General features: G+C 37.5%; 1 protein-coding gene across 2 annotated transcripts in view; it reads left to right on the top strand.

Moving 5' to 3' along the window:
- The first annotated feature begins 592 nt into the window (after nucleotides 1–592).
- pde9aa (phosphodiesterase 9aa) overlaps nucleotides 593–17,111 on the top strand; it is a 37,199-nt gene continuing 20,680 nt past the window's right edge. The window contains exons 1-5 of one of the 2 annotated variants that reach the window (XM_083537781.1): nucleotides 593–895; nucleotides 11,163–11,233; nucleotides 11,335–11,412; nucleotides 14,065–14,108; nucleotides 17,029–17,083. In XM_083537781.1, the coding sequence (XP_083393907.1) occupies nucleotides 833–895; nucleotides 11,163–11,233; nucleotides 11,335–11,412; nucleotides 14,065–14,108; nucleotides 17,029–17,083 (311 nt within the window). In that variant the 5' untranslated portion in view covers nucleotides 593–832. The remainder of the gene's footprint in view (nucleotides 896–11,162; nucleotides 11,234–11,334; nucleotides 11,413–14,064; nucleotides 14,109–17,028; nucleotides 17,084–17,111) is intronic. The other variant, XM_083537782.1, reaches the window with a different exon arrangement.

Here is a 17,111-nt window from a genome sequence, read left to right on the forward strand (position 1 = left end):
GGTCTCCACAGATGACACGGGCTGTTAGATATTGTGAGGGGGAGTAGTGTTAAGGGGTGTTTCCTAAATTCCACTATCATCTCCAACACTTTCAAATGTGTTTAGCTCCAGGATGTTGTGACTGCACTATAGCACCAGCCGCTTCATCTCCTGCTCATATGCAAACTCGTCGCCATCTTGGATGAGTCCGATGAGTGTAGTATCATCTGGAAATGGAGAAATTTCAGTTGAACAGTTGTGTCACTGGGTGTGTAGTGTTAGTGGATCCCATCTTATCAGCAGACTCTAACGTGAAATACTTATGATCACGTGAAAAGTGTGGATTTATGTGTGGGTTAGGTGTGTTTTTTATTTTATTTGTTTCAAACCCAGAAATGATATTCGGATAAAACAAATACAGGGTGTATAATCTATGTATTATATATGGTTTATTATTATTATTATTATTAGTAGTAGTAGTAGTAGTATTATTATTGTTTTCTGGTGTTGTTTGTTTTTCATTTGATGGACAGAATAAAATCATGAAGACACGCGTTTTACACGTGGGAGTACCGAGGATGCAAGCCTCGCATAATTGTTCTCCCGCGCGCGCGGGTGCGTGTGTGCGCGTGCACGTGCGCGCGCGGTGAGCGCATGTGTGTGACACAGAGATGGTTTGAGTGCTCGATACCTGTGCGATATCCTGCTGCTGATCATTTCTTCTTTCCAGGTTGGAGTTCGGGCTTGGATAGACGCAGAAGAGAGAGAGAGAGAGAGAGAGAGAGAGAGAGAAAAGAGAGAGAGAGAGAGAGAGAGAGAGAGAAAAGAGAGAGAGAGAGAGAGAGAGAGAGAGATGGGCTCCGCGTCTTCCGCTTGCAGGATCATTTACCTGGACGTGGACGGCAGGATTCAGAAGGTAACCAGGAAGAATGAAACAATGATGGCACCTACTCTATTTTTGTCCATATTCTTATATTCTTTGCATTTATTCTTTATTTTTTATTTATTTATTTTTTTAAAGTTCCATGCATCATGTTCAGACCTGTTCTGTAGCTCCAAAACCAGGATAAAGTGAACGATGAAATGGAATTAGGTCATCATACATCTTTGTTTATGTGTATAGAGACAAGTGCATTACCTGCCTGCAAAGTGTCTCTCATTCATTCTAGCTTTCACAGCAATTTATTACTGTCAACTCATCAGTTATAGCAGCAATAATACAAATAATGTTTGATGCACAAAACAACAAATCATTGATCTGGAAATCAAAGAAAGTTATTATGAGATTGCTTTTCCTGATTACTGTAACTGTATGTCGGATGGCTTTTACAGAAAGAAAAGTCAGTGTTGATCCATTCAGTGTTGATGTGCTTCATAACAGGTGAAAAGTAGCTGAAAGATTTTTTGCAAAGACAAACCTGAAATTGTGAATTTCCCAGTTTCTGGCTTTTTTTCTCCATAACAGTGGACGAGTAAATGGTGGCACAGGAGGCTTCAAGAGTGCATTTTGGTTCGCTTATTTTTGTGACTCATTAAAAGCTTTATATTTTGCCATTTTAAGCTCGGACTCTCTTTTGATTAAGATATTAAACCAGGATGACCTGATGTTCTAACTGCAGTACACATTCACATTTGAGTTGTCCTGCTATTAAAGTGGAAACAAGCATGCATTTTATACAAATGTAATCGTTTACATATTTGTTGTATAAACTTCATATGCCTTCTTATGGCAACTTTTAAAAAAAAAAATTTTTTTATACCGTAGCATTTGTAATAGACAAACAAAGTAAATGATTGTAAGATAAGATTCGAAAGTGAAACTGTGCATATTATTGCCTTTGCAAATATATTCCTGTAGTGTATAAAGCACAGTTGTAATAGCAGGAGGTCACTAGCACGCAGCCTGTTAGATGTGCTTTAGAAGGGAAAACATTTCCAGTCATTCGTCTCTTGAGTCATTATGTGTAAATAAATAGCAAATAGTTTGTCATATTAAAGTATCAGCCAGAGATTAGTGGTTTGATCTAAAAATTTACATTGTGATTATTCATATTTGACATTTTTACATACTGTATATATATATATATATATATATATATATATATATATATATATATATATATATATATATATATATATATATGTAATTGGTGATATCCTGGTATACCATTTTAATTTCCGAATCTTTAGGTTAAAAACAGAAGAAACTCTAGTTTTGTTGTGTGTCTGTACGGTAAATCGAGTCATTCTTTTTACTGATCTGCTCTCTATGAGTCCCAGTCATCTCGTAAAGTTTCAGTTTGTGGCTAGTGGTAAGATATGAGATACACTTAGAGCTTTACGAACACAGTACTTGGTGTTGAATTGGGTTATTATGAGGATTAGGACCGCGTTATTACCTTCATTTTGTCTTTTTTTTTTTTTCTTTTTCAGTACTGCTTTCATACAGAATGTTTCTTTTGCGCACGGCGGCCGCAATGAGTCGGAACGATGCTGTCATCAGATGAAACTGATGTCATCGTGTGCTGTAGATTCCTGCTGATTCGCAGTGATCTTTATGGAAATGAACTGAGTATGATGCAAAAAAAAAAAAAGTCATTTTTACCACCTACAACTCCTCCTACAGTTCATCCAGGGTGGGCGAGTGATTAAAATATGCAAGAGGAGCTTTCAGTGTCCAGTAAATCTCTTGAAACCAGCTAAGAGAAAGACCTTATGTTGTATATTTTGTCCAGTTAATTTTATCTCTGTCATCTCAGACACAAGCAAACAGGGGACACGCGCTATAATGGCTACTTAAATATACAGAAATGAGGTAATGCTTTCTCATTTAGTGACTGCAATATCCTGGACTTAACCATTCTTCCAGTCTGGGAGCGTTGGGTGGGAGTTAATAGTAACTTCCACCAAACATGGTTCATATTATTTCATGTACATATAGGGGATGTGAAAGCATACGGCTTGGTCCCCCCTCTCGTTGTCGTTATCCAGTAGGCTGTAGGTTTGTTTCACTGTGTAAAGCAGCTGAGTGATTTGCAGGTTCCCCTTGTCCTTCTTTTCCTTCTGGACGTCAGTGTCTTCAGCTTACCACATTAATTATTTTCAGAAGTCATGGCATCAATTAAAAAAGCAGAAACTATTTAAATCAGTGCCGAAGTCACCTTATAAACAAACTCAACACTGTGTCTCTCACTAATACATTATATAATTATGATTACCGTATTTTCGGACTATAAGCCGCTACTTTTCTCCCACGCTTTGAACCCCGCGGCTTAAAGAACGAAACTCCCGAGAGAAATAGTTGTGAAAGGAAGTAGGAAGACAGTAAACAATGACTTTCTTGGTCGGCTACTGTTTAGATACAAGCCGTTGTAACGCGTTGAGTCTGGGTGAAGGTAAACTCACTAAAACTCCAGTTGCAACACAAATCATATAAGCACAGACAGGTTTCCAAAACTCGTGCTTTTTTATTTTTCTTGGCAACAGCATTACGGTTTAGTCAAAGAAACTTAGAAATGAGCATCAGAAAATAATAAGGACATATTCCTCGGTCTTGCACACATGCAGTAATAGCGGAAAAATGTGGTGGCAGGCTATTCCCAAAATACCGCTATGCTCTTAATGGAGCCACAACATATTTCACCCGTTACACCGTGTAACAGACACTTTCTTTGGTTAAAGCCTGAGTAAAGTTCATTAGTTTCAGTGTAGACTTATTAATGTTCAAAATAAAAATCTTTGTAAAATTTGGGTGCGGCTTATATATGGGTGCGCTTTAAAGTCTGGAAATTACGGTAGGTCCTTCTGGATAGAATCATCATTTATTGCATATTGAAACTCGAACATGTAATTAAAAATAAGGTACAGTTTATCTGAAAGCACATAGCCAATTATCAATTATTTGAAAAAATATAAAACAAATAAAATAAGTCCTTGAACATTTCTCTCCTGCTCGGTTTGGGAATCAGTGATTCCCAATCCTGGTCTGAGCATGTACCTGCTCTGCACTTGTGTTTTTCTTCTTCTAATCTTTTCCATTTTGACTCAGGATGTGTGTCTGGATAAAAGAAATCAAACACAATGGGTAATGCAGTTGTAGAAAATGGAGGGAAATGGATCAGAGTTACTGTGATGGTATTACTCATCTTTTACCACAATTTACATATATATATATATATATTATAGACAAAACACCTACTTATTATCCAATTAGAGTTACATTTTTAATGGTGTTGAAAGTCTAAAACGCAGGCTAGTTCCTGATATTTCTTATATTAAAAGCTATAAACAGTTGTTCCCCTTGCTATATATGTACAGAACTGAACTGTACAAAACACACACACACACACACACACACACACACACACACACACACACACACACACACACACACACACACACTCTCACTCAACTGTGTGTTACTGAACTGTACAACCTGAACTTAACACGCACTCATTACTGATCTTAATTCATTCCACCACCATGTATTTATTATTCATATTTAAACGAATTATACTGTTTACATGCTGGTTTTTTTTTTTTTTTGCACCTCTTGACTGCTGCTACTGCTGTTTTTGCACTGCATTGTGTTTCTGTTCACAAATACTTCTTGTTCATAGTCCTTTATAGTCCTCTTTTGCACAGTACTGTATAATCAGTATACATTAGGTGTACTGGTCGGTGCTATTTTGTATTTTGTGTTATGCGTATTTGTCCCTCACTGATTGCACTAGGTTGCACTCGATGCAATTTATGTAGCTCTATGGTGTGTGTTGTAGCTCTATGTTGTTTTATGGAGCACCAGGGTTCAGGAGGAACGTTGTCTCATTTCACTGTGTACTGCGTCAGCTATATATGGTAGAAATGACATTAAAAGCTTCTTGACTTGACTATTTGTTTTACTCTAAAAGGTAATGAAAGACCAAATGTAGTCTGTGAGAAAATCCTTTGCCTTAAAATTTTCTGAATGAAGACTCTGATCACTGCCGAATGTTTTTTTTTTTTTTTAATCTATCTATTTGTTTGTAGGGTTAAATATAACTAAATCTGGAAAGTGATGTCACAATATAGTATTAGAAGGCATCATACAATACTTCCTGCAGTGTTTTCTGTCTGTCTGTTATGTAGGTAAACGTGCCTCCAGGTGCAGCATTACTCCAAATACAACAAAGCAATCAGCATACAAATGTGCTCTAATGATCAAAAGATAGATAGATAGATAGATAGATAGATAGATAGATAGATAGATAGATAGATAGATAGATAGATAGATAGATAGATAGATAGATAGATAGATAGATGCAAATAGTGCAGATAAATATGTAGCATATTTACAGCATGTGATATATATGTAAGCATATGTACAGTGAATAAATATAAAGGCTATAGCAGTGCAGAGATGTGTGGACATTGTTAAGAAGTACAGATAAATGTTCTATGGCATCGATAGATCACAGAACTCACACACTCATACACAAGTGTGCTATCAAAGCTACATCTCAAGGGCCCTTCTCTCCTAAATTCACCAGTAATCACATGTGTACAGCAGACTAACTGCAAACCAAACTAGTTTTGACTGTAGTTTACTAAAAGTCTCAGAGCAGACTGAAAGACTTTTTCCTAAGACCTATACTGTAAGAGTATACAGTGCCTTGTATTGTTTTTGAGTGACATGTTCCTTTTGCTTATATGCAACAAACGAGGGAAATGAACAGTATTATTTTCCTGGCAATAACAGTAGGTTTTAGAAGAAATACATGCAGCTATGGCAGTTCTAGGCAACCATTCTATATTTTAACACCATGCAAATCTGTCTGTCAAAAAATAATATTGAGATTCCAAATGAACTTGTATATTTGCAAAGTGTGTTCAGTCTGTTTGGTTTGTGGGATTTCTGAACTGTAGGACTGTAGGACCTGGAGCTGTGTCCGTGTTGTCAACTGTCAATCACTGCAGTTCATTCTGCCTAACACACCTGCTGCGTCAAGAGCTCTCAGTCCTGACATTTACACACACACACACACACACACACACACACACACACACACACACACACACACACACACACACACACACACCTATACAAGCCCCATGACAGTGGGGTCCATGGTATGTTTTCTCTGTCTTTCTTCTCTTTATATTTTATTCACGACAGTCATACAGACAATCAGGGCTCTGTTTGTGTTGGTTACTCATTTATCCATCAGCTTGTGGCCGGCATATACATTATATTGCCAAGTTGTTCATAATTATAGTACGTCGTAAGTATGTCACCTGGTTATAATTATGGTATGTGCTTTTTGAGCATCGCATTTGCAAAAATAATTCTGATCAAATACTATATATACACACAATATTGTCAAAAGTATTTGGTCATAAGTACGGTATGTGATTTTTGAGCATTTCATTCCAAATTTAGTCCCAATTTGCTCTTATAATTCCCTCCACTCTTCTGGGAAAATGTTCCACTAGATTTTGGAGTGTGCTTGTGGATATTTGTGTTCATTAGACACAAGGGTATTATGAAAGGCAGGTACTGATGTAGGATGAGGAGGTCTGGGGTGCTGGAACAGGTTTGTGTCTCAAAGTTCGAGTGAACGCGAAATTGCATTATAGTGCATCTAAAGACGTCCTGTACAATTGAGTGCTTAACAGTTTGAAAGTAACCACATATAGCAGGAAAGGTCAGGTGTCCCAATACTTTTGGAAATATAGTGTATGTTGTGTCCTGCTTAAAAATGATCTCATAACCGAACGGCCAGTTTGCTCATGTTGTGTGACCTTTAAATAAAAAAACCCCAATTTTTTTGCCAGTGTGTGAGCTCTGAGTGTCTACATTGGTTTGTTGTCTCTGGTTAGTGTACATTTCGGGCCAGATAACACTGCAGTTTACCTGGGTTTGTATGTTCTTGTGGGTCATGTAGTTTTGTTTGTGTAGCGTCATAATTTGGTGAGGTCCGATCGTTCTTGTGTCCAGTGGTTCCTGAATGATTAGAATCGTCGCTCCATTCAAGTGTCGGCATTGCAGGGCTTTGTAGTGAAAGGCCTGAGGGGGTCACTGTGTTAAAGTGGAGGTAATATTTAGCAGTGATGTAAAGTATTTGAGTACTTCTTTACTGTACTTAAGTGCTGTATTTTCTAGTTTAACTTTAACTGTCTACTCAGCTACATTTATAATTCAATATACAGTATGTACATTTTTACTTCACTGTATTTTCAATGACACTGAGTGTTACAAATTACAGGTTGCACCTCTGTTGAAAAAGTCATTTAGGCTCAACACTCCCCGACCCCACCTCTGCTGCCTGTGAGTGACTTTCGAGCAAAGCCTCATTTTCACTCCAAAAAAGCGCTAGAATCAATTGCAAAAACTTGGAGAACTAGCTTTTGTGGAAGTTGAAAAAAACTATTGCCTTTCTCTGAGACCGAAAGGTGAATCAAATCACAGTCAGCTCTGAATATTTGGTTTTACTTTATCTAAAATGATTTACTGTATTTGTCCATTGAATACTAATGGTTCTCTACTTTGGGAAATTATATTGTCATTTCATTTGTTCATTAAAGATACATTTTTAGAGGTTGCTTTACTGTGTCGTTTTTCTGACCAACTTGTTTGATCTTTGTTTCATTCTGGCATGTTGAAAACATATTTAGCAACTAAAATTAAAAGTTTTTTTGATTTTTGCTGATGTGTCTTGGTATTAAGGACAAGCATCTTCAACGCTATGTTGAAGTACAGTGTACGAGCGGTTTTACTAGTAAAAATCTTTAGGAACATATTTCGGGAAGACAAGCATTTCTTTTGACGCGTTCGGTTCCAGTCATGCGTTCTGCTCGTCTCTCGTCACGTCTCTCCCCACGCTGAAATAAAGAAAGAAATTGTAGAAAAGTATGAACGCATACGAGCTCTTTGCATGTCTAGTGCAACATTTCTACTTTTGGAACGGATGAATTGCTTTTACATTCATTTTTATGGGAAAATTAACATGCGAGTACGAGCTCATGGGAACACGAGCGGTTTTCAGGAATGAATCTCGTACACCAGGGTTCCTCTGTATTTCACTCGAGTCTTATTGGAATTGTAATGAAGTTTGCAGTAAGGTATTAATGTTTTTTCTCAAGTATGAATTGCATGATTTTGTTACTCCTCTGATAATCGGTAGATCTTTCCAGAATTTTATTATCCTTATTATCAGAAAAGTGTCACAATACATCTTTTTTCAGTTGCTCTTGTGATTTGTTATGTGGACGAGTCAAACAAAAAAATCGTTTTAGGCTTGGTTTTGAATATATAGTCTATGCATACACAGGTTTTTATTTAACTTATTCATGCATATTCCCAACAGGTTTCATTATGCTCACAAATTCATTGTTTTTAGGGTGTGGAAAGGGAGAGAGCAAGAGGAGCAAAACAATAAAGCGAATGCCTGTCATTCCTACAAGGTTTAATATTTGGTATTGATCCGTCTTATTGATTAACAGTTACTTATGTAAACCTGACTCTTTTTTTCCCTCTCCCCACTCTCCCTACCTGTCTGTCTGTTATTCACTCACTCCCACCTCCTGTCTCTCTTTTCTTACTCTTCCTCTCTTAGTCAGTCGCAGTGCTACTTGTGTTCAGCACTCGCTTTTGTTGCTTTGTCATGCCTGTCCGTGCCATCAGAAGCACACGCTTAAATCTGATTGGTTCTCAGGGCACGGTATCAAAACGACCGATAGCTTATTGGCTGAGAGCACTCAACTTCAAGTGTAAACCAGAAGAGATTAATTCAGATCTCTTATTTGGAATTTGGCATGAAAGATGTGAACGTGCTGAATAGAGGCGAATACATTATTCACACATAAGATTGAAAAAATTCGAAGACATTAGATTTAAAGATATTACAATATATTCTGCTGAGAGCTCTGCGGAATTACAATTGAGAGCACTCTTTTCCATTTTGCCTCCTTTAAGAATTGAACAAAAATAAAATCCGATTATAGAATTATATGGAATTTGATTACTGTTTATTTAATTTTGGAGTCTGTTCACTGCGCACAAAGAATACGTGAAGAATGCTGATGGGTTGTTTTCAGTTGCAGGCTTTTTTTCCATGTAAAATGTTTAAATGTTAATATTTCTTTATTTTTAAACATAGTACGGACTTTATACAATTTGATTAGGCCTAATCAGATGCTCAACCACCCCTGCTCCCTGTTATAAAACAATGTTGTTTCTTATATTGAGTAAACCATTTCCTAAACGTTCCCAGAGACTGTTTTAATGTTAATGTAATATCTTCCAATATGTTGTACACTACGTGCTACCTTGCAACAGTAACAATGCATTGAATGATCTTAAATATACAGGACCAAGCTATACTTTTTATCATACTATTTTGTGTCACAAAAACACTTGAGCTTGCTACAAACTGAAAGACTCTGATATCTGTCCCTCTCAGTGGAAATCAATTATGACAGATGGCCAACCCTGTCCTCTGGGACACCAAGCCACAAGGGTTCCTTATCTGAGATTCGAGCCAAAAGTCAATGAGCTTGCAATTTTAATCCTGTGAGGTCCGAGTCTGTGTCAGTGTTTACCTGTGCTTATCTTATATTTTACATATTGGAATAACAATATACATTATGAGGTGATATCAAAAAGTTTCAAGACTAGTTCTGTTTTGAGTAAATATTTCCGGTCTCTTTTTTTAAATGTCCTCCTCTAGACAGCTTAAATCCTGGCAGTAGAACTCGCTATTGACTGTTTGGCCCCTGGGGATGAATTCAATAAACACAATGCCACAAATATCGAAAAAGATGATGAGCATGCACTCGGTCGAGCTGCGGACCAGCCTCACCTTTTCCGTCGTGGAGATGATGCGCTCTTCCACTGTGAAGACTATTGCTTCGTAATTATCCTCGAAAAGAAAAATGGGTCATCCATGGCACGCTGACAGAGTTCTTTGTAGACTTCCATGCGGTGGTCCTTCTGCTCCTGGGTCAGCAACACGGCTCATGTTCAAATCACACGTGAAGATTACCTGGACTGTTCCGTATGGCTCACTGACAGTGGCAGCAATGTTGTAGATTGTTTTTCCTGATTCTTGACGTCTTCCAGTGATGTTCTTCCGCTCTTGAAGCGTGCGTGTCACTGGAAACTCCCTACAAAACGAGTCTAGAAACGTTTTTGGTACCACCTTGTATTTTACAGTTTAGAATGCTAAGTTGGTACTACTTCTTGGTCTACATAATGCTCATAAAGGTCACTAGCCATGTTCTTTTAAAGGTTAGTAAGTTGACGTTGAAGTATAATACCTAGCTACATCATTTACTTTGAATTGAATAGGTTTGATTTGTGGTTTCATTCTTTAACTACTGTTCAGCTGTAAGAAAAGCATGTATTATTTTCTCCCTTGATTTAAAATCATTCATTGTCAATAACTGATAGAGGCTTATTGTCAAGAACAATGTACTGGCTAAGTGCTAAGTGCACCCATTTAGCATTGTTTGAAATGTGCAAAATACATTCAGATTCTTTTTTTCCATGTCATATATACAGAATTTGAAACTTCATGTAATCATGTTGCAGCTATATTTTTTACTTTTAATTCAATTTTTATAATGTATAAAAATTGATCGGGGTGTCAAACAGTTTGCAGTGGTTTGCTTCATTTAGTTACCTCAGGATTCGACTCAGATTTTATAGACTCTCTCCGATGTCTTAGAATCTGGTCCTAGTCCAAATTCATGAAGTTCATGTTCTTCACCAAAGTGTTTTATTTAAGTAATAGAAGGAAACTTGAAGTAGAATGCTTTGGTGTGTGTGTGTGTGTGTGTGTGTGTGTGTGTGTGTGTGTGTGTGTGTGTGTGTGTGTGTGTGTGTGTGTGTGTGTGTGTGTGCGTGTGTTTAAATAATAACTCTGGAAATGAACCTGATGTCTTATAGTGTATTTTAGCTTCAAGGCTGTCTAGTATAAGCTTTAGATCATTTTCAGGAAGGTTGTATAAAAGATGTGGTGTACCTGGTACCTGGGCATAGTTCATATGCTATAGTTTAAAGCTCTTATTGTGTTTTTTTTCTTCTTTCAAAGGCTCATAGCATGATGGTTTTATGAGCTCTGGTTTTATCTGTGCAAATAAAAATGTTGAAAATTGAATTGGTTTGCCAAACCAAATGGCATTACTCTTTGTGCCTTTAATAGGTGGTTTTCAGCCGGTTCTGTAGTCCCTGTGATATCAAGGAGCTCTTTTGCACAGCCACAGGGTTGCCCAGGTAACGTGTGTGTGTGTGTGTGTGTGTGTGTGTGTGTGTCCTTGTCTATCCTCTTTAGTTGAAGTGTTCCAATATTTAACATGTGCATCTGCTTTTGACAGAAATACATCCATTTCCCTGCTAGACTCCACTGGAGCTATGGTCTCCATCGACCCCACCATGCCCAGCAACTCAGAGAGGTAACCACCCACTGACTCCTCTTGCACTAGAACTACATTCCTATTCTTGATTAAAAAAAAAAAAAAGGATACTTTGAATGGAAATGCCAAAAGGATCACGCTTTATAAAATCTGCCTTGAATGTTGCCATCACGGGCACAATCAAGCGCCATTGTAATTGATCACATTACACAAAACTCATGTACAATACAACACTGGCAAATGAAAACAAAAGATTTTTGTATTTTTCTAGAAGAGCAGTTAATTGAATTGTCACAGGACAAAAGGGAAATGAAATGGAAAGATACTGTCTGTTCCAGAATTCATATTGCGGTCATCATGTATAATGTGACAAGTAATAATCGTAAAAGAATGCTGGGATTGCATGGTGTAAATTCACATTACTCTGTCTTTTTTGCGACTTATGTTACAGAAATAGCGTTTATACACAAAATGTTGACCTAACAATGTTTGCACCATTTTCCTAGACCAGCATTTAAATTCTCTCTCAGGCAACTATAAGACTGTGAATGAGTTGTAACTGTATATAGCCTCATCTCGTACACACTTACTACACTATTGATCAGGAGACACGGACAAAAAGAGAGGGTATGCGTCTGTAAGTGGAATATGTGGGCGTGTTTTAAGTAATTATACACTTTAAGGACAAAAGTATTGGCACACCGGACTTTTCCAGTCATATAAGGTTCTACCCCAAACTGTTACACAAAGTCTGCACAAAATGTCTTTGGATTCAGCAGCACAAAAATTTTCTTTCACGTCAAATTGGAGACTCAAACCTGTTCCAGCATGACTATGCTCTTCTGCAAAAAACCAGCTGAAGATATGGTTTACATGGGTTGGATTGGAAGATCTTGAGTGGTCTGCTATAGAGCTCTGACCCTCAACCCTACTGAACACCTTTGGGATGAATTGAAATACTGACTGCACATTTACATTTAGGCATTTGGAAGACACCCTTATTTAAAACGATGTACAAAATCGCTTTGAAGTCTCTATCAATGAATACAATGAGTGCCATTGCTAATGCCATTGTGGCTAAATGAACACAAAACTCCACAAGCACACTCCAAAATCTAGTAGAACGTCTTTCCAGAAGAGTGGAGCTTATTAATAACAGCAAATGGGGACTAAATGTGAAATGGGATGTTCAAAAAGCACATATGAATCTTATAGTCAGGTGTTTACAATCCTTTCTGTGTAGTGTTGGTGAGTCAATGATTGGGATGCTGTTTTTGTTATAATTTACAATAAAGCATTTAAGAAAGTACTCTACATTGAATTATTCCAACGGTCTCATTTCAAGAGGCCACTTTTCTGACATTTACTGCATTTTCCGTTTTGTGAGTGACAGGGATAAATTAAATGGGTTTTGAGTTTTCAGTTTAAGTAAAAGAGTTAAGTAAATTGACCTTTTTCTGAAATTGTAAAGAGTGACTCGTTGTTTTAAAAAAGCCTTTAACGAATTTAAAATATATTTTCTTTACACACAAATATATAGATCAGTCATAACATTATAACCTCTTGAAGGTAACGTGAATAACTGATTATCTCATTACAGTGGCACCTCTCAAGGGGTGGGGTGTATTAGACATCAAGTTAACAGCCAGTATTCGAAGCAGACATATTGGAACCAGAGAAAATGGGCAAAAATCTAAATGATTTTGACAACTGTTTAAGATACCTGGTGAGAAGATGGCACCAGGATGAAAAGGCAGGATGAAAAGGCAGGGTGATGCTCTGGGCAATGTTCTGCTGAGACACCTTGAGCCATGGTACTCATGTGAATGTTAATTTGATGTATTATCTATCTAAATGCTGTTACAGACCGTAATGCCAATCGTTTTTTAATATAGCAGCAGCCTCTTTCAGCAGAATGATGCTTCTTGACGGCAAACTCTTTCAAGAATGGTTTGAGAAACCTGCCAAGTTTAAGGTGTTGACTTTGCTTTTAACAACAACAGCTTAAAGGATCTAGTGCGTCTTGTTGCAAGATATAATGCACACCTTCAGAGATCTTGTGCAGGCCGGACCTTGACAGGTCAAACCTGGTAGCACATCCTGGTAGTCGTCTCTCTACTCATGTTAAACTTGAGTTAGCTCATCTGGTGCTTTACATGCAATTTCAATTTTGTGTTCCATTACACAACCTTTGTGCTCTATTTTGTTTCCGGCCTTCTTTTGTGTTAAAGAATATAAAAATACTTTTCTGAAGTCATTTTCCTAGTGTTATTTTCTCCTTTGTATAGAGTCTTTTGGGACACCCAGTAGAATGCTTGTGGTTCATAGATACTGCTATAATATAAACATGCACAAACACAAACACACACCTTGATTACTCATACTTCGCATAAACTCCTGCTTGTGAGACTTCTGTCTTATCCGAAGGTCATATTCAAAATGACTCTGTTTACATAAGAAATATTGTCAGGCATTCACATGCAGGAATGAGGAAGGGGCTCACCTACACGTAACAGCCATGAGTCATCAACACAGCGTCCCTGAGCCGGGCAGCAACAGTAGATTTAATCAACAATAATCACTCCCTACGGCTGAGACAGAAGCTAAACAGAGCGTTCGTACTGCAGGGCGTCTTTTGGTGTGACGCCGACTTCCTTTTAACCACCTTGTGTTTTCTGTTTTTTTTTAAAGGTCACCATTTAAAGTGCTTCCCCTCACTGGAGGACAGCTGGCTGGTGAGTTTGTTTATTGATGTGTTCATATATATATTTACGCAGACACACTTATGCCTGATTATTCAGTGTATCAGCCTTTATAAAATGCGCCACCTAACAGCACACACAAACACAGCAACAATGTTTTGAACAGCTGTAAAAATAAATGAATAAAAATAGCCTTTCGAGCCAACTATGTTCGACATAAGGATGCACATGCAATGTTTGAAATTGAGGGCATGTGCTATTCTAGATGGTCGCTGTACATAACTGTATACTATGTTTACCCTGAGAAATGCAGTACAATAAAAAGTACTGCATACTCAATGCTAAATGAGATTGCAGGTTTTGATATATGCTATACATTTACAGCTATTATTAAGGAAAAAAAAGGTTTTTGATTCAACGTGAATCGTGTAAAGATTAATGGGCAAAAAATATTAAAAGCATTAGAGTTTCTGTTATTTTTTTAGGTTCAGAGTATTTATTGTGGGTTAGTAGTTTTTGAGTATAAGAAACATTTAGTGGTTACTTTTACTATTTGTTTGTTGGGATTAGTCAGTGTATGTTGAGTATTAGGGTTAGTAGCTTCTGAATTGGTTTTAAATGTAAGGGTCTTTTATACATACACACACACACACACACACAAATATATATATATATATATATATATATATATATATATATATATATATATATATATATATATATATATATATATATATATATATATAGTGGTGGGCTGTCGGGGCCAGCAAAGCCTTCTCTGCTGGCCTAAACACTATCAGAAGCACTGACTGACATTTACAACCTAAATTCTAATATTTGTTTTAAGAAAACGTTTCTCTTGGCCGCACTGCTTCCAGTACGTGTATTTGGATGTTTTTTGTCCAATCAGATTTCAGCCTCTATGTGCTGCCATGACAATCTAAGCCGCCCATGGCCTGCAAAGTCAATACTGCCTTTTTACCTTAGTCCCAATAAGAAATAAATATTTTACTTTAACCAATCATATTTCATATTCGCCTCACAGGGTCAGCTAGCTGGCCCAGAATAGCGTCAGCATTTTTCCCTCCTCTGATTGGTTGGTCAGAGGGAAACTGTTACAGCTAAGTTCAAATGGCAAAACATGTCTGTAGCGCTCTGCACAAATTTATACATCTAAGTTAGAATTTTTTACGCCTACAGAGTAAGAGAAATTGATTTGGTCGCGGACATACTTAAAAAATCAATTTTCAAGAAAAGCTAGACATCGTGAGAGGAGGTCGGCCAACCCCGAAGCTAGCTAGCATGTCTCAACCCGGGAAGGGGTTAGTTCTCCACTTCCAGAAGAGTGAATACGAGCGGTACCACTGGATTACAGCCTCTGAGGAGCGGTGCAGATTATGAGTCTGCATCTCTGATGAGCTGGTTGTATTTTATTTAAATTTGAAATGTTTTTGTCATGTATTAGACAAATACTGATTCTGAACTGCTCCATATGATGTAGGTGGCACAGTTGTGGTTGTAGTGTAGAGGATTGGAGCTTATTGCTTTAGTAAAATAGTATTTACCCTCCATATGTGAAATGTCTCTTTCTCTCTGTAATGCCACGCGCTGTTATATTGCGTTTTTGTATAGTATTGATGGTTTCTATAATTATGATGGAGGTAGATTAAGTCGGGTACGTCCCCACTGAAGTCCCAGGCACCAAATGCACGGCCCACCACTGATATATATATATATATATATATATATATATTTGTTACATGATGTTGCTATTAGAGCTAACATGTATTATTGGAAATCTCATGAATAAATTCATATAAATAAGTTAAATGTGATGATACATATATTTTCATAAAACACATACAATTTATGATCTGCTCAAATGAATCTATAAGGGCTCCAAAAGTTATTAGGTATTTTAGGCTACCGTTGTAGATATATAAACCTGTGGTAAGTTGTAGATGTGCGTGCAATCAGAAGAGGAAGAGTGTTTATTATCCAGTAAAAAACATTGTTTCCGAGTGATTATGGGCCATGTGCTTTTTTTATTTGCCTTTTATCGCTAGAAGATTTAAAACTTTAAACGAATTAAAAAAAAAAGGTGACATTCATGGCAGTTAGAGTTGCACTTATGCACAAGCATGTTCGCACACATGCACGCACACACATACATACATACATATTGTGAATCATTATAAATAAATTATGCTATTCCTAACCCTAAAACTGGCCTGACATACCCTAACCTTGGTAACCTTAACTTTATTAACCCTGACCTCACACCCATCACCTCACAACTACAATCCTCACCAGTACCTCATTAACCGTGACTTCAACATATGGGCTCTTCTTTGTATACTTTTACAGAGTAAGAACTAAATAGAAACCTGTTGAAAATTTTTTCAAAATTGCAGCTACGTGTGATTTAATGCCTCATGATTTCTGTGTAGTGGAACCTTAAGCAACCGAGTGACCCTTAACCTAATGCTTTCTCTATCTATATGCCAATAGGAAGCATTTACTATTATTTGCGTCTCTCTCATTCTGCATTTTATTGGTCTACCTGACTGAACTTTGTCCACTGTGTCTCTGTGGACCAATCAGAGATCCGATTTTCGCGTATGTGTGTCGATGTACAGTGTGTGCGCGTGTGTGTGTGAAATAAAAGTGAGAGCCACCATTTACCTCCCAGCAAAGGATATCTCTTCTACACGATAAGGTGAGGTAGAAGAGACACTGTCTGCCTGTTGTCCTGTCCTGCCTAGTTACATGCCGCTTGTGTTAACTCTTCATCTCCACTGCATACACAATGCTTCATGTTCCCCCCAAAGGCGTCACCCGCACTCTGATGCTTTCCGCCCAGGAACTGTAATGCCTCTTCTGTTCCCGACGAGCCTCATTGTGTGTTTTTTTGACAGCGGGTGACCGTGTTTGCTGTTGTTTACTTTTGTAGATAAAGAAGAACTTTTTCAGAATGTACTGACTCAGGTAGCGGAGCAGTTCTCCAGGTAATTACTCCTCTTTGTCCTCTTTCTT

This window comes from Silurus aristotelis, assembly GCF_946808225.1.
Source record: "Silurus aristotelis genome assembly, chromosome: 3".
Lineage (NCBI taxonomy): Eukaryota > Metazoa > Chordata > Actinopteri > Siluriformes > Siluridae > Silurus > Silurus aristotelis.